The sequence below is a fragment of the Microcaecilia unicolor genome, chromosome 2, assembly GCF_901765095.1.
Source record: "Microcaecilia unicolor chromosome 2, aMicUni1.1, whole genome shotgun sequence".
Lineage (NCBI taxonomy): Eukaryota > Metazoa > Chordata > Amphibia > Gymnophiona > Siphonopidae > Microcaecilia > Microcaecilia unicolor.
Window position 1 is genome coordinate 403,460,977 of NC_044032.1, and position 22,087 is coordinate 403,483,063.

At 42.9% G+C, this 22,087-nt stretch overlaps 1 protein-coding gene across 1 annotated transcript in view; it reads left to right on the plus strand.

Annotated features, from left to right (window-relative positions):
• Window positions 1-11,245, plus strand: part of PARM1 (prostate androgen-regulated mucin-like protein 1) — a 116,873-nt gene extending 105,628 nt beyond the window's left edge. Inside the window, exons 3-4 of the mRNA XM_030190651.1 lie at window positions 1,663-1,741; window positions 9,225-11,245. Of these exons, the coding sequence (XP_030046511.1) occupies window positions 1,663-1,741; window positions 9,225-9,309 (164 nt within the window). The 3' untranslated portion in view covers window positions 9,310-11,245. The remainder of the gene's footprint in view (window positions 1-1,662; window positions 1,742-9,224) is intronic.
• The last annotated feature ends 10,842 nt before the right edge of the window (window positions 11,246-22,087 follow it).

The window sequence follows — 22,087 nt, forward strand, 5'->3', positions numbered from 1 at the left end:
CTTCCTGCTTTTTAATATACCTAAAAAAATTTTTACTATGTGTTTTTGCCTCCAATTCAATCTTTTTTTCGAAGTCCCTCTTAGCCTTCCTTATCAGCGCTTTGCATTTGACTTGACATTCCTTGTGCTATTTCTTTTTATTTTCAGTTGGTTCCTTCTTCCATTTTCTGAAAGATTTTCGTTTAGCTCTAATAGCTTCCTTCACCTCACTTTTTAACCACGCTGGCTGTTGTTTGGTGTTCCGTCCTCCTTTTTTAATATGCGGAATATATTTAGCCTGGGCTTCCAGGATGGTTTTTTTGAACAGCATCCACGCCTGATGTAAATTTTTGACCCTCGCAGCTGCTCCTCTAAGTTTTTCTTTTTCACCGTTCTTCTAATTTTATTATAGTCTCCTTTTTTTTAAAGTTAAACACTAACGTATTTGATTTCCTATGTATACTTACTTCAAAGCTAATATCAAATCCGATCATATTATGATCACTGTTATCAAGCGACCCCAGCACCATTACCTCCTGCACCAGATCATGTGCTCCACTAAGGACTAGGTCTAGAATTTTTCCTTCTCTCGGCTCCTGTACCAGCTGCTCCATAAAGCTGTCCACTGGGCAGGGCTGAGCGCCGCCATGCTGCAGGAGGCGCCTCCCTCCTCCAACTGCAGGTAAGGGGGTGGGGAAGGGCCGCTAGACCTGCAGCCCACTGGGCCACCAGGGGACATCGGTGGGATGTTGGGGGGGGGGGTTGGGGGGGCTGGAGACCCACCGGATCTCCAGCCCTCCCTGATCCTGTGTTGGGGGAGGGTCGGACCTCCTGCCCCCTGTTGCTGGGGGTGGGGGGTTGGGTCAGGGTTCCTGCTGGGGCTGCTGCATTGGGAGGAATGGTGGCCAGCTAGCATGCATGCTGGACAGGGCTCACCATACCTCCCCAATGGTCTGCAAACCCTAACGCCAGCTCCAAGCTGGTGTAGGATGTGCCGCGGCCAGCGAATCAGTCTTTGGCGTGCTGGTCGCTGATCATTTGGGATGAATAGGTTTAGCATGCATTTGCATGATTCTTGTATTAAAAGCCCTTTTTTGCATGCATTTGCATGCTGGTTGCGTTCAGAGCCCGCGAGCATGTTGTTTCACGCTCTCGGGGGTTCTGATCATGGGGCAGTAGCAAACACAGGCACTAGCAAGGCACTAAAAGCCTCTAGCGCCTGTTTTTGCTTCTGATCATTGGCCCACTAGTTTGCCTGTGCCTTTATTCCAGCCCTGCCTTCTAAGAATGGTTGCTAGGTACCATTGGTCTGTCTTGTAGAAAAATATTCAGTAAGAAGAGGCCCTCATCCACCAATAAGAAATGTTTTAGCAATACAATCATCCCTCTGTATGTCACACTTAAACTTGCAGGGACTCCTGATGACCTCAAAAGTCACAGGATTCACTTGTATCCCTGCAGATAGTAGTATGGATGGGTAATGTGTCTATGATGTGACACTGTACCGAAAAGAAAGAGCTGCAATTCAGAAACCTGGCATGGAAGTCCCCTGGAATCCTTGTAATTGGTCAGTGTATAGTTGTCTGTGCAGAACTATAACCAAAAAGATTTTGTGTCCATGTAACTTGCTTTGAAAAGTTTGAATTGCAGAGACACTAAGATGTGTATTCCTTCTTGTTGCAGGAGCCATTGCAGCCATTACAATAGTTGTCATAGCATTTGTGCTGCTGGTGTTTGGAGGTGCAGCGTACCTGAAGATCAGGTAAGAGTCGCCCTTCCCATTCAATAAAGCTACAGCTCTAGATACACAATATCTAGCTGAGCCTGTCTTGATAGAGACTTAAGTCATACCTTGTGGCAGTGGGGAAAACTTACATTACATTAAAAAAAAATCTTATGGGGAAGTAGAATAGGGGAATTTACATGTATTAAAACCTAAAAAACTTGAAGTAGAATTGGTGTTTATTATAACATTGCTAACAAATTGACGGTATTACTGTTACATACTCATGGAAAGGTTGAGTAGAAGTGTGCCATTTTGTATTGTTTTGCATTGAGTGGTTATTGTGTTGATTTTGCAATGCTTAATAAAGACTTCTATAAAATTTAAAAAAAAAATCTTATAACCCGCAGTTACCATTCAGGTTCAAAGTAGCTAACAACAAGCACAATTAGACAGCAACTAGGAATTACATCAGATTTTTAAAAATGCTATACAGTAAAAATGTCACAATCTCAAGTTGAAGCACAAGCTAGGACAATATCAAATCCACAACATCAATACAAGCCTACTACATGTTTTCTAAACAAAAAAGATTTAAACGATTTCCTAAAACAGAAGTAGTCTGGTAATTTCCCCAGTAACGAGCATTAGTGCTGCCTGATAAAGTAGTGAACTGCTCAGCAATATATGAGACTTAACAGATTTCAGCAATGAAAATCCAACAATAATTTCTCTCATATCTTGGAAATGAACCTGATAACAGTTGAAAGTGTAATTTTCCATTTTAAAAAAACCTATAAACAAAAGCAGAGTTCCTGATAGAAACCCAAATAATAGCCACATTCCATGCTACCAATCCTGGGGCATCTCAATAACAGACTATGAACATTTCCTCCAGGAACTTGTCCAAACCTTTTTTTAAACCCAGATGCACTAACTGCTGTTGTCATGTCCTCCAGCAGCAAGTTCTAGAGCTTAATTATTCTTTGACAAGCAGATGATCAAAAGCTCTGCGCTGTTCCAAACAGCACTCTAAAATAGCGCTGGAACAGCATGGGATGTTATTAGACCTATGATCAGAGATAATTGCATGCAAATTTAAGCATGCAATTATCTCTGATCATGGGGTAGAGGTGCGGGAGAATTGTGCCTGAGCATGCGCTCAGAAGAATCCTCTCACACTTGTTTGACAGGTCTGGGCTGTCAAAAGCCTAAACCTGTCAAACACAGGGGCTTGGAGGTCCATGGGACCACCAGGCCCCAACTACCCATGCCCCAAGCAACGGGGGCTGGAGATCTGGCGGACCTCCGGTCCCCTAGACGATCCCCCCCCTAGGTTCAGGGAGGGCTGGAGATCCGGTGGGTCTCCAGTCGCCCCTGCTGGGAGGGGGGGATCTAGGTTTGCTTTGTTGGGGGGAATGGGGGCCCGCTAGCATGCAAATGCATGCTGGACAGGGCTCACCATTCCTCCCCAATGATCTGCAAACCCTAGCGCCAGCTCAGAGCTGCGTAGGGTTTGCTGCGGCCAGCGACCCAATCTTTGGCGCGGATCATTGGAGATGAATATGTTTAGCCCTGTTTTGCATGCATTTGCATGCTAGTTGCGTTCAGAACCCTCGAGTGCGTTGTTTCACGCGCTCGGGGACTCTGATCATGGGGCGGTAGCAAACACCGGCGCTAGTATGGTGCTAACAGCCTCTAGCGCTGGCGTTTGCTTCTGATCATCCCCCTGTGAGTGAAAAAATATTTCCTCCTGTTTGTTTTAAAAGTATTTCCATGCAATTTCATTGAGTGTGCCCCGGAGCTTAGTGCTGCCTAAAAAAAATATTACAATAGTCTAATTGTGAAAGGGCTGAAGATTGAACAAGAAGTCTGACTACTAGATCCAATCCCCTCATCTAGACCAAAGCAAAAGCAGATGATTGTTTATACCTTCACTACAGACATTACTTCACCAAGCTATAAAGATCTGACATTCTTACAGCATTCCTCAAGCAGAGGTCTGCAGTCCCTGGGGTGTAACAGGATTAGGACACACACAATTTCTGTGGTTCTGCTGATCACTACAGTTTTTTTTTGAGGCGTGTCTAAGTCCAATCTCCAGGGCCGTGCCGATGTGGTAAGCGGGGTAAGCACCGCAGGAGGGCGCCCACCTCTGGAGGGCGCTGCCGCAGTGCTTACCCTCGCCCCGCGCCGCCGAGGCCTTTAAATCTTTTACTTGCAGTCGCAGCAGCGTCTGTGAAAACGGAGCGCTGCCGACGTCTCCCTTCCCTTGCACTCGTTGGTTCCCTCAGTGTCCCACCTTCTTCTGACGTCAGAAGAAGGCGGACACTGAGGGAACCAAGAGCGCGAAGGGAAGGGAGACGTCGGCAGCGCTCCGCTTTCACAGACGCTGCTGCAACTGCAAGTAAAAGATTTAAAGGCCCCCAGGGTGCGCAGCGATCATCTTCACGGGGGGGGGGGGGGGAGAGGGGTGCGCGCGCGCCAACTGTTCTTCTGCGGGGGCCTGCCAATCTCTGCTAAAATTGACATCTAAAAGATGAAAATATAATGTGGATCTGCCATAATGGTGTTGATGCTGTAATTTTTATTGCCTTTTCATTGGTGTTTCCAGCATGAACATACATATTTTTAGACGTTTTTAAATTGTGGTTATTCAAACACGTCTCTCTTAAAAGCCTAGTTGTGGATTATCCTCTAATTACACTTACTCATAAACTTATTTCTAACCTGAAAATACAACAGCAAAGCCACATTATTACTGCCCACTCCATGTGCTTTATCCTGTTGGCTGTATAAAGTACATGAGCAGCCTGACTGTGGCTCACATAAATTCCGCTGTGTGTGAGACTATTTTTGTTATCACTAGTGATGGGAATGTGGGCTATTATTAGGAGTGTTTATAACCCAAACAGATAACTCTAGGCAGCTTTAATAAAGACAAAAAACAGATGCTCTGTCTTCTGCAGAGGCCTTCACAGCTGAAGGCTTCTTTGAGCACAGTACCTGGCTTTCCTTTTTTGTTCTGATAGGACAGCTAAAAATAAGGAACTGAGTGGAATATTTGTTAAGCACAGGCATGCAAAAATTTCTTATTTATATGTATTTGATGATCCACCTTTTCCTCGGGTGAGATACAAGGCAGATTCCATATGAGAGATAGACATTGAGTGCAAAAATGGTACATACATAGAAATGAGGTAGATTAAGGGCAAGGGACAGGGCAAATAAGAGAGCATATTGAGCAAGTGAATAATGCAGTGGTTCCCAAAACTGGTCCTGAAGGCACCCCAGCCAGTCAGGTTTTCAGGATACCCACAATGAATATTCATGAGAGAGATTTGCACGCAGTGGAGGCAGTGAATGCAAATCTCTCTCATGAATATTCATTGTGGGTATCCTGAAAACCTGACTGGCTGGGTGCCTCCAGGACTAGGTTTGGGAACCATTGGAATAATACATAAACACAGATAAGAAATAAACCTAAGAGTTTGCAAGAATATTGAGTAGCAAGAGGGGAGAAGCAACCAGGAAGTAAAGCAAACCATGGGAAGGACCCACGGTCAAACCAAGAAGTAGAAGTGTAGCCAGGTTGAGAGCACATGGAGAATGGACTGCCACCGACGTGTATTTTAAACGTGACAGATCACGTGAAAAATAGGCGTCAGCGCTGTCGGAAGTCCATTTGGGGGAGTGACTGCTCCCCTGACAACCCACCTAGTTTCGCCTCTGCAAGGAAGACAGGGTAAAGTCTTGGCTGTTTAGTGAGGCCTTCCTATAAACTCCTAAGTTTTGAATTTTTGGTGGAATGTGAGAATTCTCCGTGCAGGACATTAGGGTTTGAATGCCTGAAGCCAGGATGTGAAGACCTGTTGGGAGTATCGAAGTCCTCTTGTGGAACTGTAGGTGGCTTTCAATTGGGAATAATACAGGGGATCGTTGATTCAGACATTTGAAGATGAAGCATAGTGATATGAATTTTACAATATTCTCAATCGTGGTCATTCAATTTGACCCTACCAAAAGTCTTGTTGTTGTGTTCTTTTCAAGATTTTTATTAAAGGAGAAAAGAAATAAGTTTTATAATTTTGGATTGTCCTCCTGTATATTCTCCCCTCTTTCCTTTCTCTTGAGTTGGAGCTGGGACAGAGGTTAAATTAAGAGGGTAATTTTATAACCTGGTTTAAGAGTGAAGAGGTTGATACCTTACAATGGCTGCTCAATATGGGATACCACAAAACTATAAAGTGAACCGAATAAATTCACTCATTCAATTTACAAAAATGGAGGGAAAAGACCTTAAATGCCACACAGCCCTTAAACAGCCCAGTAATAGTGGGTAAACAGGACACATTTTTTTTTGGCAAGTTTAATCATAGGTCAGAAAATCTCCTTAAAATGGACATATGTCATAAACACGTTTTAAATGTGGCAAACTAACACTGTGAGTAAATTCATCAAAAACATATTTTTCTTCAAACAGCACAGAAATGCAGAGTAAAAGGACTTATCTCACGCTGTCTTGGTTCCTCTGCAGGAACATGGACAGGTGTAGTACTCCATTTATTTATTTTGTGGTCCCCATGAAGGGGGGCTCCTTTTGTCCTTTCTTGGATCTCAAGGGGATCAATGCCGCCTTGCACAGTGCCCCTGTTTTCCACATAGAGACCTTGCAGTCAGTGATGCAGGAGTCAGGAAGGATGAGTTCTTCACCAGTCTTGGTCTGATCAAAGCCTGTTTCCACATACTACTTATAATGCTTCTGAATTGGTTCCTCTGATTCTGTGTCCTTGGTCATCACTACCAATTCAGAGCTCTGCCATTTGATTTGGCCACAGCTCTGAGGACCTCAATGATCATGGTGATACAGTGGCAACATTCCTATGCAGGGAAGGGATCAGGGTACATCCCCACCTGGATGACTGGCTAATGCATATCAACTCGGAGGAGAACACAATGGATATTACTTGGAGTTGTCCAGGGCTTGAGGGGTCTTGTTTACTCTTCATATAGTTAATTCCCCAATCTGTTTCCCTCTTGGTTCCTACTGTACCTGCACTCTGATACTGCAGTCAGAAATGTTTTTCTAACCAAGATGGGGATGAACAGGCTGAAATCATAGCTCTGGAGTATTTGCTCTTCATCTTTCCCTCTCTCAAGATATTGCTTTTAGCTATTTGGGTCCTAAATTATGGAACTCTTTACCTTCCTCTCTTAGGATGCCCATGCCTCTACCATCATTTGGTTTGTTTTTGTTTTTTGTTTTTCATTTTCCTCTCTCCCCTTTTTTGTCCTCTCCCCTTTGCCCTTTCCCTTTTGGACCCTCTGCAGTATTTAGTCAGCACTGCCTCAAAGCATTTTAGTTATGGTGTAAACCTCTTAGTCGCCTTTCCAGGTTCAATTCTGTGATATATCAGATGTATGAAATAAATAAAATAAACATATAAATAGCCATACTGGGTCAGACCAATGGTCCATTTAGTACAGTATCCTGTTTCCAACAATGGCCAATCCAGGTCACAAGTACCTGCCAGAAACCGAAATAGTAGCAACATTCTATGCTACCAATCCCTTCCTGCTTTCTGAAAAAGATTTGTTTGTATATTAATACCTGTCAAGTATCATATCTCCCCTGACCCTTCTTTCCTCTAGGGTTCAGGTCTTTCAAGTTTGTTGTCCTATGTCTTTTGGTGCAAACCCCATACCATTTTTGTGACCTTTCTCTGAGTCATTTTCTTTTTATGTCCTTAGTGAGAGAGAGAGCCTCTAAAACTGAACAAAGTACTCCAAGTGGAGGCTCACCAATAGTAATAAAACATCCTTTCTTCTCCTGGTTATGTCTCTTTATCCAGCCTAGCATCCTTCTGGTTTTAGCCACCACCTTTATTCAGCCTATCACCACCTCACCACGTACAGCTCCTTTGTATTTCTACACCCTAAATGCATCACTTTACACTTCTTTGCATTAAATTTTAACTGCCAAACATTAGACCATACTTCTAATTTTTTGTAGATAACTTCTCATTTTGTCTACTCCCTCCTTGGGTATTCACTGTGTTGCAAATCTTCACTTCATCTGCAAAAAGACACTTTTCTTTCTAACTTATCAGTGGTGTTGCTCACAAATGTATTGAATAGAATTGGCCCAAGAACCAATCCCTGTGGCATTGAACTACTTGCTTTTCTTCTGAGTGAATTCCATTTACCACCGTACTCTCACATCTGTCAATCAACTAGTTTCTAATCCAGTTCATCACTTTGGGTCCCAACTTCAGCTCGCTTGGTTTATTTATGAATCGTCACTGAGGAACTATATTAAAAGCCTTTCTAAAAATCCAGATAGACTACATCTAGTGCATGTCCTCAATCCAGTTCTCTGGCCACTCGGTCAAAGAAATCAATCGAATTCATTTGGCATTGTTGTCTCTGATCTTGCAACCCCATTGGATTGTAGAAAGTTCACTATCCTTTCCTTCAGCAGTATCTCCTTTACTTTTTCAACTACCAAAGTGAGGCTTTCAGGCCTGTTCCCTATGTCTTCTGTGTCACCGTTTTTGTGAAGAGAGACCACATCCACTCTTCTCCAGTCCCGTGGAGCTTCCATTTCATAGTGGATTAAGGGGGCTATCCGTGTGACACATCTTTTGAATTAAAAGAGAGGTCCCTTTTGGTCTTTGGGACCATTCTACTAGGGTGCAGCTGATGTCCTGGGCAGAGGCTAGTGCTGTTTGCCAATGGATATCGGTAGAGCAGTGACCTGATCATCACTGCATTCATTTGTGAAATGTTACAGGCTAGATATTTGGGCTAGAGAGGATGGCATCTTAAGGAAGGCTCTTCTCGGGGATGCCTTATCTTCCTCCCAGCAAGGTTCTTAAAGCTTGGGTACATCCTGATTGAACTGGTCTAGCAGGATAATAGAGAAGGTGACATTTGTTCTTACCTCTTAATTTCCTTTCCTTGAGTCCTGTTAGGAGCAGTCCAGGAGAAGATTTGGGCACTGAGTTTTTTTTTTTCCTATGTTGGAAACATTAGGGACTGGTATAATTACTCTTCTAACAAAGGTTGAGACAGGTTCCTATGTGAGTGTAGTTTTGAGTTGCTGATGTTTTTTTTTTGTTCTCTTGTTTGATATAAATGTGTTTAGTTTTTTACCTTGGCTTTGGCAAAGTGTTTCCAAGGCTGCACTAATCCTTATACCGGTGTCACTGGAAATCAGTTTTCTGTGTCTCATCTGCTGATTGGGTGGTACAAGCTACTTGTCTTGACTGGTCTAGCAGGACTCAAGGAAAAGAAATTAACAGGTAAGATCAAATTTCATCTTTCCTATGAAAAATGTATAAGTGTGTGAAGGCTTATAGAAATAGGCTGGTATATTGTTTATACTTCTACGTTGGCGTAATTGAACTTAATTTGGTCCATATTCATCCACTGTGTTGATAAAGTTTTTAGATTTGTCAAATCCTCTGCACTCCTTCATAATTCAGTAAGTCTGTGTTATTTACTTCCTGTCCTTTTTCAGGCATTCTTCATATGGACGGCTTCTGGATGATAATGACTATGGATCCTGGGGAAACTACAACAATCCTCTCTATGATGACTCATAATGGAGAGAAGATGAAAACCTGGCCATGGATGATAATGTGTTTTAATTTATTAGTGCTTTGCTGTAAGGTAACTTGCTGGAAGAGAACTTGAACGGTACTCATGGCCTAGGTTGTTGATTCTCCCACTTCTGTGCTAAATTACACAAAAGATCTACAAATAGATGCACCAGAGGACAAACCCTGAATACAACTGAATTAAACTGAAGTGGATACACTTGCCCACCAGTTAACCAACTGAACCAAATTCACCACTTGACTCTCAACTCAAGGCTTGGAACTTTGCCCTCATGTTTTTAACTGTTAGTGAGGACAGTGAGTTGGTTCTTTAGCATGGCACCTGTGATCATCTTGTTTCTTTTTTAACTTTTGCTTTTATTTGTTTTTATCTGTTTTTCTCTTCATAAACCAGCCGGGTTCAGCAGTTAGTGGAGTGCAATTTAAACTATCATTTGGTATTGAAAGTTTAAAATAGACAGCTCCTTGAAGTTTTGGACGGAGAGATGGTGAAAGGTCAGGTTTAGCAAGTGGGTGTGAGCTCTTGTTTCCTCCCTTGTTATTATCTTTCCCTGATATCTTATTTTTAGGAATGTTCTGTGTTCATCTTGGCACAGCTTTGGTGATCTGAGACTTACTGCCTTTCTTTAGACACTTTTAAGCCGGATGGAGTGACAAACGGATCAGTTTTAGTTCTGTTAATTTTTTTTAAAGGTTTTAAGACACAGCAAGAACCTTTGTTCATGAGTCCTATAAATACTTTTAATTGCAGGGCTGGTGAAGTTGCTCTGTTTTTTTTCTTTTAATGTTTTTCAGCTAGTAACCAATAATATATTACTGCACTTAATTGCAGGTGAGAAAATGTCTTAGTTTAGCAGGGCTGGCCCTACTATTAAATGAGTGTGTTTTCATATATGGCTCTGCTTTTCTGCCCCTAGAGCTTCTTTTATAAAGCTGCGTTAGCAATTCCCGTGGCAAATGAGAGGAAGCCCATAGGAATTTGCCACACTGAGAATCGGTAGCGCGGCTTTGTAAAAGAGGCTCCTACAGATGAGGCCCTATATCTCTCCACGTTTCCCATGGGTTGCTTCTGTAGTTAAGCTGCGTGCATCTTTTCCTAATCGGAAATCGGCAGGATCTTTACATCTTCTTCCTTGCATATCTCCTTTGTGTATATTTGTTGGTTAAAGAGTTTGATAGCGCTCCAGTGCACTTACGCATGGTTATAAAATGTAGGCTGAAGGAGTTGTTAACCAAGCAAGGTAGGTGAAAGAAAAGTCCTTTTTAAAATTGTTTCCTGAAGTAGAGGTAGTCTGAGTTTTGGTGTAGTCTCTCTCAGAGTGAGTGCCAGAGTGTGGGGGCTAATCTCGAGAAGGCTCACTGGTATCACGTTGTGTGATTTCTTTTGACAGGGGGTATAGATAGTGATGCTCCTTGTGAGAATTTTAGAGGACTAACTTATTCTTTAGGTACTCTGGCTTGTGTTGTTGAGTACCTTAAAAATCAAAGAGGGGGCTTTAAATTAGGCCCTGCAAGGTACTGTTAGCCAGTGTAGGTTTTGCAGGAAGGGTGTGATGTGGTCTTGCTGTTTGCAGCCTTCTATCAGTCATGCTGCAGCATCCTCAGTTAGTTGGAGCTGGTTCAAACATTTTGGTTTGACCAATGTATAGGGCATTACAGTAGTCCAATCATGATATCACTGCATGAACCACTGCGGTCAGACTTGCCTTTTTAATATATGGAGAGAGGTTTTGTGATAGACATATTGTTTTTATAGGTTGTTGAATAATCCACCCAAAATATCATAATGCTTTTCAAACATCAAGTAGGCTAAAAAGAGAAAAGGCCTCAGAACTTTAAGGTAATATTGTATTATCTGTCTATATAAAAAGCAACACCAACGTTCTATGAAGCCTCCAGCCGGAAGTGTGAAGGGGGCGAGATATCCGGTTTCCCTACGAGTGTCTGCCCCGCCCTCTCTGTAACAGTCAGTGAAGGAAAACAACAGAGCACGAAATCAAATCGCTGGCTCTGTAACAGTGAAGGACTCAGAGGGGGGAGGGGAGAGAGGCCAGAGGGCAGGGACACACACACTCCCACATGCTCACAGAAGAAAACATTGCTAGCCCCCGTTTCATTTGCATCAGAAACGGGGCTTTTTTTACTAGTCTTGTAATAAAATATAGAATAGGAAAAAAACAGTCACTCAAGCTAGGTTAAGAGAGCATAAATACTGCCTTTGAAATGAAAAACAAGATGCACTAATAATTTCACGTTGTATAATGCACAAACACAATTTGTTGATTTATGACGTGGTGGGATCAAATAAAAGTGAGTCGGTGAGGTAGAGATTTGGGAAGAGGGTGTGCTGTAACTTTATCAGAGGTGGATCTGGAGTAGAGGAGTAGCCTAATAGTTAGGAGAACTCAGTTCAAATCCCACTGCAGCTCATTGTGATCTTGGGCAAGTCACTTAAGCCTCCATTGCCTCAGGTACAAACTTGGATTGTGAGCTCTCCAGGGACAGAAAATTACCCACTGTACCTGAATGTACAGGAAGTATATAAGAAATGAGATCTTCCAATTCAATTCAATGGATCTTTTTGCTTACAATTGTAATATGGATTGGAAGGTGATTTTTCTTATTTTCAAGGTGGAATGTCTTTAAACGAATTGATCATAGGTACCCTGTTTAGCTGTGAATTGGTTGTTTTAAAGAACAGGAAATGATACTATGAATAGCATAACAAACATGCCTAATGCCAAGATAGCCTTGCAGTGGTGTTTAAGAAGTAATGGTACCCCTGAAGCAGTGACAGTGAAATGGGGGCCTTCATTAGAACAAAGATATTGAGTGATCTGTGATAGATCTGTGAAATAAGTGCACTACTGAAAAAAATGGGGGGGGGGAGGGGGTAAATTGGTTATTTTGAGAATCGCTTTTCATGGGCATAGAGAGGAGTTTATCAGACCTATGGTGATAATTTATGGCTCGGTATTAAACCATGAAAGTTCTGCAGTCTCTTCTCTTCTCTCAAATATATTTAATGTATGGCAAATATTGTGATATTTTGTGTTGAGAATGAACTTGCCACTCCTGTGCTGTGAAGGGTTTTGTTTCTAAGGGAGGCATTTGTCGGGGAATGGCTTGAAACCAAAACTGCCAATCTCTGTATAGGCTTTTTTTTTAATGACCACTGGAGGGAAAAAGGAATGACCCACCCTCCCATCTCGCTCCCCCAGTGGTCACCGACCCTCTCCCACCCCCCAAAGATGTGAAAGAAACAGTACATACCAGCTTCCGTGACAGCCTCAGATGTTATAGCCACTCCTATTGGAGCAGCAAGCATGTTCCTGGAGTAGCCTAGTGGTCGTTGCAATGCACTGTAGAGAAGGGGATCCGGGCCCATATCCCACTCTAACTATTGCGCCCTTCAGAACTCACCAAAAACCTACTGAACCCACATATAGTTAGTTACAGTAGGTTTTTGGATGGCTCACCATACAATTTAAGGGGGTAGCAGTGAGATGTATACCTGGGTTTTTCACCTTTTTTTTCCTTTTTTTTTTTTAAATGGACCAAGATAAATGCGCAGAGCAGAAAAAAACAAGTGGCCATTTTTGGAAAAAAAAAAAAGATAAAATGTTTTGCTGTTTTGAAAATTGCTATATTCGCTATTCGGATTCTAGATGTTTTGAGCAAAATGTCCAAACTTGACTTACAGTGGCATTTTTGATATGATGTGTAAGTGAACAGGTTTTCTCTATGGTGGTGGACATTTTAAGTACACATTGTTCATTGATAGCACCTGAGTTGATGGAAATGTTGTTGCTCAACATAGCCTCCCTCTTCTGGGTTTCTCTGAAATACCCTATGAGTAGGATGAGGATTTGTTTGTGTACTGTGCCACTGCCGTGTCCCTTCTGCGGTTGATTAAGATGCTGCTGGTGCTTTATGTATTTCCCTTTCTTTCTTTTTTTATTTTTGTTACATTTGTACCCCGCGCTTTCCCACTTATGGCAGGCTCAATGCGGCTTACATGGGGCAATGGAGGGTTAAGTGACTTGCCCAGAGTCACAAGGAGCTGCCTGTGCCTGAAGTGGGAATCGAACTCAGTGAATGTTTTGAGTTCAGAATAGAGTTAAGATACTTTCTGCCCCAGGGGTATGTCTGCCTTCACAAAATCTATTCTCTGTGCTGTCCCTTCCTAAGTGCCTGGATGAATCTACCTCCATTGCATCTGCACTTCCATAGTTCCTCTGTGAAAGTTCAAAGGCTGAGACAACCCTCCTCTAAATCTGCTCTGTTTTATCCCTTTCTGGTGCAAGATCCCTGGATCATAAACCTGTCCCAAGATGCCAGTATTCTGTAAGATGCTTGTGTGACAGTTGTTCCCATGTGAACGCCCCTCATGCATTTATGTACTACGCAACTTATCTGTGCCCTTATGGAATAGCCCTTAGTTGCTTTTCTGCCACTTACTACGAAAGGGCTAGTGTTGTGTACATTTACAAGCACAAGTGACATGTGCATGAGGAGATAGGAGCCAACTTTTGAAAATGATTGGGGGTGCGAAACCCAATGGAAATTACCCCTTCCTGGACATAGTGAAGGAGTTTGCTCTATATTGGGGGTGCTCAAGCACCCACAGAGCTGGCTCCTATGCATGCGGGTGCCTGGTTATAGAATTCCCCTTTAAATAATTACATTGTTTAAAATAGAAACTCAATTCATGCAGCAAGATCTTGGAACTTCCCCACAACTGTGAAGATTTGTGTTCGCTGTAAACCCTGCTGCTTGCATCAACCATCTTGCTTCATTGGACTGTGCCAAAACCACACTAAGTGACATTTGACAATTTTGTGATGGACATAGCAGAAAATTCAAAGCTGTGTCTCAGACCAGTGTATTTGGTCCACCAGACATCCAAAGATTTGTTGTAATGTTGCATAGCTTACAACGAGTTGTACTTTTCCCAATCTACTATCCGTTTTACTGTTTTGATGATTGCTTTGGAAGGAAAGGAACTATAATTTGTGATTGATGTAAGAGTGTTAATTGGTATTACTGAAAAGGTTACTGGATGATTGTGGGGTAATAGTGCCACTGAATTTTTTAAACCTGGGGGGCTGTAGTACTCTCTCTGTAAAGAGACATAAGGAATAAAAAGGCCAGTGTATGAAAATATAAGGCATTCATTTTGTGAAATTTAAACTCATCCTATGTATCGACCATCTATAGTCTCTCTTAAGGAGCGGTTCATTGCCTATGTAAATATAATAGTATCATGCAAATAAACCGTTTTAGGTATTCCACACACATACATGAATATGCAGTAAGTGGTACATGATTGCTACAGGAAATTTGTAAGTTGAGTAAAAATATACAGCTTGGGAAGGAGTTGCAGGTTATTTGAGGAATAAAAGTCCATTCCTGGTACAATGACTTGTTACATTACCACTGCTACTGCTATTATTTTCTGGCTGATGTAGCAGTGGCACAAGGAAGAGAAAGATCAGCAGGAGCTTGGGACCAGAAATAGAGAGAGTTATCAAGGGGAAGGGGATTCACATTGTGGTGACTGACTTCTTGTTTCACACACCTGGTTGTTTGTTCTCCCACCCCACACACTTCAGTCCATCCTAAGTGGTATGCCTGGCCTGGTTTCTGTTGTACAATCTTAAGCTCCTGGAAGAGCCAGGAAGCAGCTGGCTAGAGTTCTGAAGGTGATGCTAGAGAAGGGGGCCTTCCAAAAGGAGTGGGAAGAATTATGGCAAGGGGTTCTGGGTGACTGGATGGATTGAACCTTGTTTCCCTCATCAAATCTTCCTTCTTCCCACTTGCACAAATACTACTACTACTACTTAACATTTCTAAAGCGCTACTAGGGTTACGCAGCGCTGTACGGTTTAACAAGAAGGACAGTCCCTGCTCAAAGGAGCTTACAATCTAAGGACAATTGTCAAGTAGGGGCAGTCTAGATATCCTGAATGGAGGTACAATGGTTAAGTACCGAAGGCGACATTGAAGAGGTGGGCTTTGAGTAGGGATTTGAAGATGGGCAGGGAGGGAGCTTGGCGTATGGGCTCAGGGAGTTTATTCCAGGCATAGGGTGAGGCTAGGCAGAAAGGGCGGAGCCTGGAGTTGGTGGTGGAGAAGGGTACTGAGAGGAGGGATTTGTCCTGTGAGCGGAGGTTACGGGTAGGAGCGTAAGGGGACATGAGAGTAGAGAAAGTAATGAGGGGTTGCAGATAGAGTGCATTTGTAGGTAAGTAGGAGAAGCTTGAACTGTATGCGGTACCTGATCGGAAGCCAGTGAAGTGACTTGAGGAGAGGGGTGATATGGGCATATCGGTTCTGGGGGAAGATAAGACGTGCAGCAGAGTTCTGAACGGATTGTAGGGGGGATAGATGATACATAGGTAGCGCCTTTCACATGTCATTGTCAACCTAGTTGCATGCACATGTGCTTTGGCATTCTAAAGACAAAAAAACAACCCCCCCCCCTCCCCAGAACAACCGTATAAAGACAAGCTGACAGAAGCTTTTCAGTACTGAAGTCCTTTTCTGGTCAATGATAAATCAAAAGGAAAGAAACTTGAAAAGAAGAGACCAACAATAGAGAGCATGCTTGGAGCTCAATCTTCCTTCTCCCTCACAAAGCTCAATGTATCTTCCCCTGCCTGGGTCCCTTAGTTCCATAGAGCCTCTTCACAGCACAGACACTTGTATAGGGAGATGGTGGTTCTTGTGATTATTTTGCAGGTCTGGCTTAGTCTACATATCATGTCAATTTTTGTATCTGTGCAGGGAATACTGTGCTAAAATATGCATTATTGGTTACTAGTGTTGTCATCTTTAACCTAGAATAAAGTGTAGTAGCAGTTGTGGGGTTTTATACTGTTTTTTTTTTTTTGAGTGATATTAGTAAGGACTCTCTCCCACCCCTTTGACTAGAACTATTACACTATTATACTTGAATAGATTGGCCCCAGCCCCAGAACTGAGTCAAATTTATTGTCAGATGAGGGGCTGCGCTCATTCACAGATTAAATCTAAAACTATCAAGCACCTTTGTATGTAAATGACATTTTAATTTGCTTAAGAAATCTCTAACCTGGTAGAAATGAGAGAACTTGAAAGATACCAGTGAGTATGTGTGTGTATATCTATATCTATATACACACACACACACATAACTTGGGGTTAAGATACCTAACACACACACACACCTCCTATTCTTGGGGTTAAGATATCTAACATAATCACTTGCAAGTCTTGGGTTAAGGAAACAGGTAGGTTTTCAGCCAGCATGATGACAGTACTAAGCTGAGTGCTGACACCAGTGTTAATATATATGTTTAGCAGTGGATAGTGGTTCTAAATATAGCTGTAGTGTGGTCACTATGCCAGCATTATCTGTTTAGTTCAGCAGGTTTAAACTAAATGGGCAACTTACCTGTTACGGCAAAGAAACAGAAGAACAGTAGCCCTTGTAGACACACAAACCAAACAGTCACAACAAGGGTGACAAAAGAAAGAGCAGCAGACGATGTCCAAATTAACACCTTTATTATATCATCCAAGACTCAACACGAGTCATGTTTTGGCCTACAAAGGCCTTCCTCAGGAGTCTTTATATGGATGTAAACTATTATTAAGCTAGGCTTAATGTTATGTAGGTGATATTCGATATCTTGCTGCTTTCTTCCAAAAAAAATGTAAAGCGCTTGAACTAACAAAGAGTGCAAACTTGAAGAAAACGTATCTGTTAAATAGCCAAAGATCACCTCTAAATAGATACATTTTTTTAACGGTGTGTCCAACCCTTCCCTAACCTGGTCCACAGTTATCAGGAAAGTATCTGGCTGTTTAGCAATCTGAGGGGCCCTTTTACTAAAGCTTAGCACGTGCTAACTACTAAGAAGCCCATAGGCATAAAATGGGCTGCTTAGCATTTAACGCACGCTAATTCTGTTAGCACACACTAAGCTGTAGTAAAGGGCCCCTAAGTGACCTGATACTGTTCTATAAGTTTTGAAAATGTATGGATAAGCAAATTGTGTCTGCAGGGTGCTGGTGAATGCATAAGTTGCTTTGAATATTGGCCCAGCTGAAATGGAGGGGCCACTCTGGCATGTTTTGCTATTTTCTCATGTTGGTGTCTCTCTCCCAGGTTGTCATGCTTGGAGTTATTGTGTCTTTTTATATATATATATATATATATATATATATATATATATATATATATATATATATATATATATATATATATATGTTTAATGAAAAATGATTTCATAATTGAGTGTGATTATTTGTACAGGTGAGGCATCCACTTTGTTAGCCCTTTGTTTCCAAGCAAGAAATGTACAACTTTCTTGCTTTTCATTTTTAATTTGAAGATGCTTATGAGCATGGTACCAAAAGCAGAGAGGGAAGAACATTCCAGTATTTCAAAGTTTCACGCTGACCTCTACAATTTGTTTCTATCTCCATAATGCCTGTTTGTGCCTTGTGATGTAAATTCACATAGGGGCTGATTTTCAAAACACTTAGATGGAACTTTGTAAGTTTAAGTGCTTTGAAAATACACCTCATAGTCTCAATGTTTTGTGTGTTTATAAGATACCATAGTTTTTTTCCCCTCCTTTTCTCTCCCCCCCCCCTCCATTTTTTTTTAAATCCCTTTTTTTTTTCTCTCTGCACCAACATCTGTTGCTTTCTCATAGGCTTCTTTCTGTGGACAGTTCAGACTCTTTCTTAGTCATCTTTTCCTTTAGTCTCGTTATGTCACTCCTCATCCACAGGTGCCAGTGATTGCTTCATTTCTGAGACAGATTGTGTGGCAGTTCTGATGCACCTTATGACCACATTAAACCACAACAATGTAAATGAGAATATAAATCTATTTTTATCAAAGTCTAAAAATAAAAAGCAATGGGGAAGACTTTTTGTACAGTGTATTTGATATGGATGCCAAAATAATTGTTGAAAAAGCACACTGACCAGCTTTCTGCAGTATATGCAAATCATCCTGATTTAAAATAAAGCTTGTCCCTCCATGGCATTGTCAGTTTCTTATTCTGGGCTTTCTCATTTGTATTTCTTCTGTTGCCTTTGGAAGTCATGTGATCCTTCTGCCATCATATTCTGTTTCCATGTAAGTGTGAAACTGGATAGAAATTCATATGATTTATGATAGACCTAGACAAGACTGTAACACATGGAGTTATGTGACAAAGATGAGTGTTACAGCAGTAGCTATGCAAATTACAGTCTGAAAATTATTGCCACTTTGTCAGGGTTTTTCATTTGATCATTTGTTAATGCTTTATTGTCAAAAATTCTAAAATTTAAAGGACAATGAAATGGAGATGGCAAGGCAGTCGATTCAAGTTCTCAGGAGACTCGGGCTTCCGTGATGCATTAGCCAATGTCTCACCCAACAGCATCAGAGAAGAGATCCAGAGTTGTTGGAAGCTAAATTTAGAACACTGGATGCACAAATAACTTTTGTGAAGTAATCTCAATACCAAACCCTGAAGAGTTGAAAATAGATGTATGTGTAGTAAATGCCTGCAATGGGGAAAAAATTGTCTGCAAAGCTTTAAAAAAATAAAACAAAACCCAAACCACTACTAATTCAGCCTGTATCTAAAAAGATGGCTGGATGGCTAATTTAATAAGGTTCAAGTTTCCCAATCATCTGTGGCAGTTGAATTAGATAATTCCTTGCCTTTTATTGCCTTCATTGCTAATATGTTATCTGGTAAAGACCTAGGTTGCTTAGGCAAGAAAGTGTTCCAGTATACAATATTATCAGCCCTAATTGCAGCTCTGTGCCTTTACATGGTTCCATATATGCATATCATGTTCCAGAAGTTGCAAGGTCTGTACCTAATCCAGACCTTCCCAAATTCTGGGTTATTTTTAGGTTCACAACCTGGGTAGACTGTCCATTTTTATCATTATTCTGCTCCTCATGATGGGGGGGGGGGGGGGGGGGAGGAGTCACACCATTTTATTTGGCTATAATCCATGGGGTCATGGCCACAAAAAGATTTACAAGCACTGCTCTACCCTGTTTCCACGGTCGGTCTGAACTGGCAGCTGTCCTAGCCAAGGCAGAAGAGTGTGGAATACATTTTATATACTCGGTGTATGATGTCTTCTAAAGTTGTAACTTATTCCATTACTACCAGACATCTTGTGTGGGTAGATATGTCAGACCTCCAGACAATTTGAAAAGAAACTTGCCATAGACACATTAGAAGCAGAAATCCTGTGAGGGAGTTAATAGATATCTAAAGCAGGTAGATTTTCTCATATCATACGGAACATTGTAATGTAGCATACTTTGTTGTTTAAATATTTTTACTGCTATAATTGTCTATTGCTTATGTTTGACTTATTCTTGCTGTACGCTGCCTTGAGTGAATTCCTTCAAAAAGCTGGTAAATAAATAAAAATAGTCTATACTTGATGACTTGAATCTGTCTGGATAGCAGTTTTGGATTCTTCATTAGCTCCAAGGCACGGAATCAGCCCCTTCTAAGACCCCCATCCCCAGTATCTGTCCAAGATCTCTCTTCTCTTTCTCTTTCCTTCCTATCCATCCAGCATCACCCCTTTTCCCTTCCCTCCCTCCCAACCACGCATCCAGCAACACCTTCTCTCGCCCTTTCAGAAGTCCAGTCTTGCCTTTTCTTTCTTTCCTCATTTTCCTCCTCATCCACCCATCCAGCATCACCCCTCTCTCTCTCTCTCTCTCTCTCTCTCTCTCTCTCTCTCTCTCTCCAGCAGTCAATTTGTGGGTGGGCCAACAGGTTGGATGGGTGGGCACTAGACAGTGGTGTGCTGGTAAATGTTTAACAACAGGCTCTCTCCCCGGTCCACCTCTGCGCCGTCCACCTCCCCTCAAAATTGCAGAGCTGGCTATAGCCGGGGAGAGAGCCTGGGGGTAGGGGAGGCAATGCATTACTCTATCCAGGAAAAAAAACATTAAATGATCCCAGGTTCCAATCTAATTCATGTTTAATGTGGCATAAAATGCCATAAGTAAATAAATATAAACTTTTAATGTTGAGCACCTGATTCTCAAAGTGGACATGTTCCAATCATTATAATGAAAATAAAATGATTTTTTTTCTACCTTTGCTGTCTGGTGACTTTGTTTTTCTGATCATACTGGCCCAGTATCTGATTCTGCTGCTATCTGTCCTCTTTACTCCGTTTCCAGGGCTTCCTTTCCATTTATGTCTTTACTTTCCGCCTTTCTTCTTCATGTCTTGCTCTGGGTCCTCCGCAGACTTGACTGTCCAGTGGATCCAGCTTCTGCCTATTTTCTTCATCCATGTGCAATTTTCTCCTCTCTTCCTTTTCCCTCATCTCATCTCTTTCCTCACTCTTCCCTCCCCTCCATCCATGTCCAGCATTTCTTCTCTCTCCCTTCCCTCTCCTCCATCCATATCCAGCAGCCTCCTCTCTCCTGCCCTTCCCTCCATCAATCCATGTCCAGCAACCCTCCTCTGCCTCCTGCCCTTCCCTCCATCCATCCATGTCCAGCAACCCTCCTCTGCCCCTGCCCTCCCCTCCATCCACCCATGTCCAGCAACCTTCCTCTCTCCTCTTCCCTCCCCTCCATCCACCCATGTCCAGCAACTCTCCTCTCCCCTCCATCCATCCATACCCAGCAATTCTCTTCTCTCCCCTGCCCCTATCCATCCATCCCCTGCAATTCTGTTCTTGCCCCTGTCCCCTCCATCCATCCATTCCCAGCAATTCTCCTCTCTCCCCTGCCCCCCACCTCCATCCATCCATCCATTCCCAGCAATTCTCCTCTCTCCCCTGCCCCCCACCTCCATCCATCCATCATCCCCAGCAATTCTGCTCTCTCCCCTGCCCCCACCTCCATCCATCCATCCCCAGCAATTCTCCTCTCTCCCCTGACCCCCACCTCCATCCATCCATCCCCAGTGACTCTCCTCTCTCCCCTCCCGCTTCCATCCATGTCCAGCGATTCTCCTTCACCCCCATGCATCCTTCCCTCCCATTCCATTCCACCTGCCCGCCCTCTCTCTGACGGCAGCGCTTCCCAGACGCTGCCTACCGCCGCCACGATCGCACGATCTACCTCCTCCCTCTGTCTCTCAACAGCAGTGGTAGCGATTCAAACACGCTACCTCCTGCTTCTAACACGGAAGCGTCTCCGGGTTAGAAGCAGGAGGCAGCGTGTTTGAATTGCGACGCTACTGCTGCTGTTGAGAGTGAGACAGAAGGAGGAGGTAGATCGTGCGATCGTGGTTGCGGTAGGCAGCGTCTGGGAAGCGCTGCCGACAGAGAGAAGGAGGCAGATGCAGGATCAGCGCTGCCTGCTCCCTCCGCTCCGCTACTGGGTGGGCCTGAACCCAAACTGGGTGGGCCTAGGCCCATCCAGGCCCACCCGTGGCTACGCCCCTGCTTCCTAGTACTTATTACTACTACTGTTGTGGGCCCAGGTAGTGGCAGAAGGGAGTGGACTCGAAGGCTTCCTAGTACTTATTACTACTACTGTTGTGGGCCCAGGTAGTGGCAGAAGGGAGTGGACTCGAAGGCTTCCTAGTACTTATTACTACTACTGTTGTGGGCCCAGGTAGTGGCAGAAGGGAGTGGACTCGAAGGCTTCCTAGTACTTATTACTACTACTGTTGTGGGCCCAGGTAGTGGCAGAAGGGAGTGGAGATTGGCTTAGGTCACATGATGTTCAATGCCCCTCCTACTGTTCCGTCAGTGCAGGGCTGGGGCA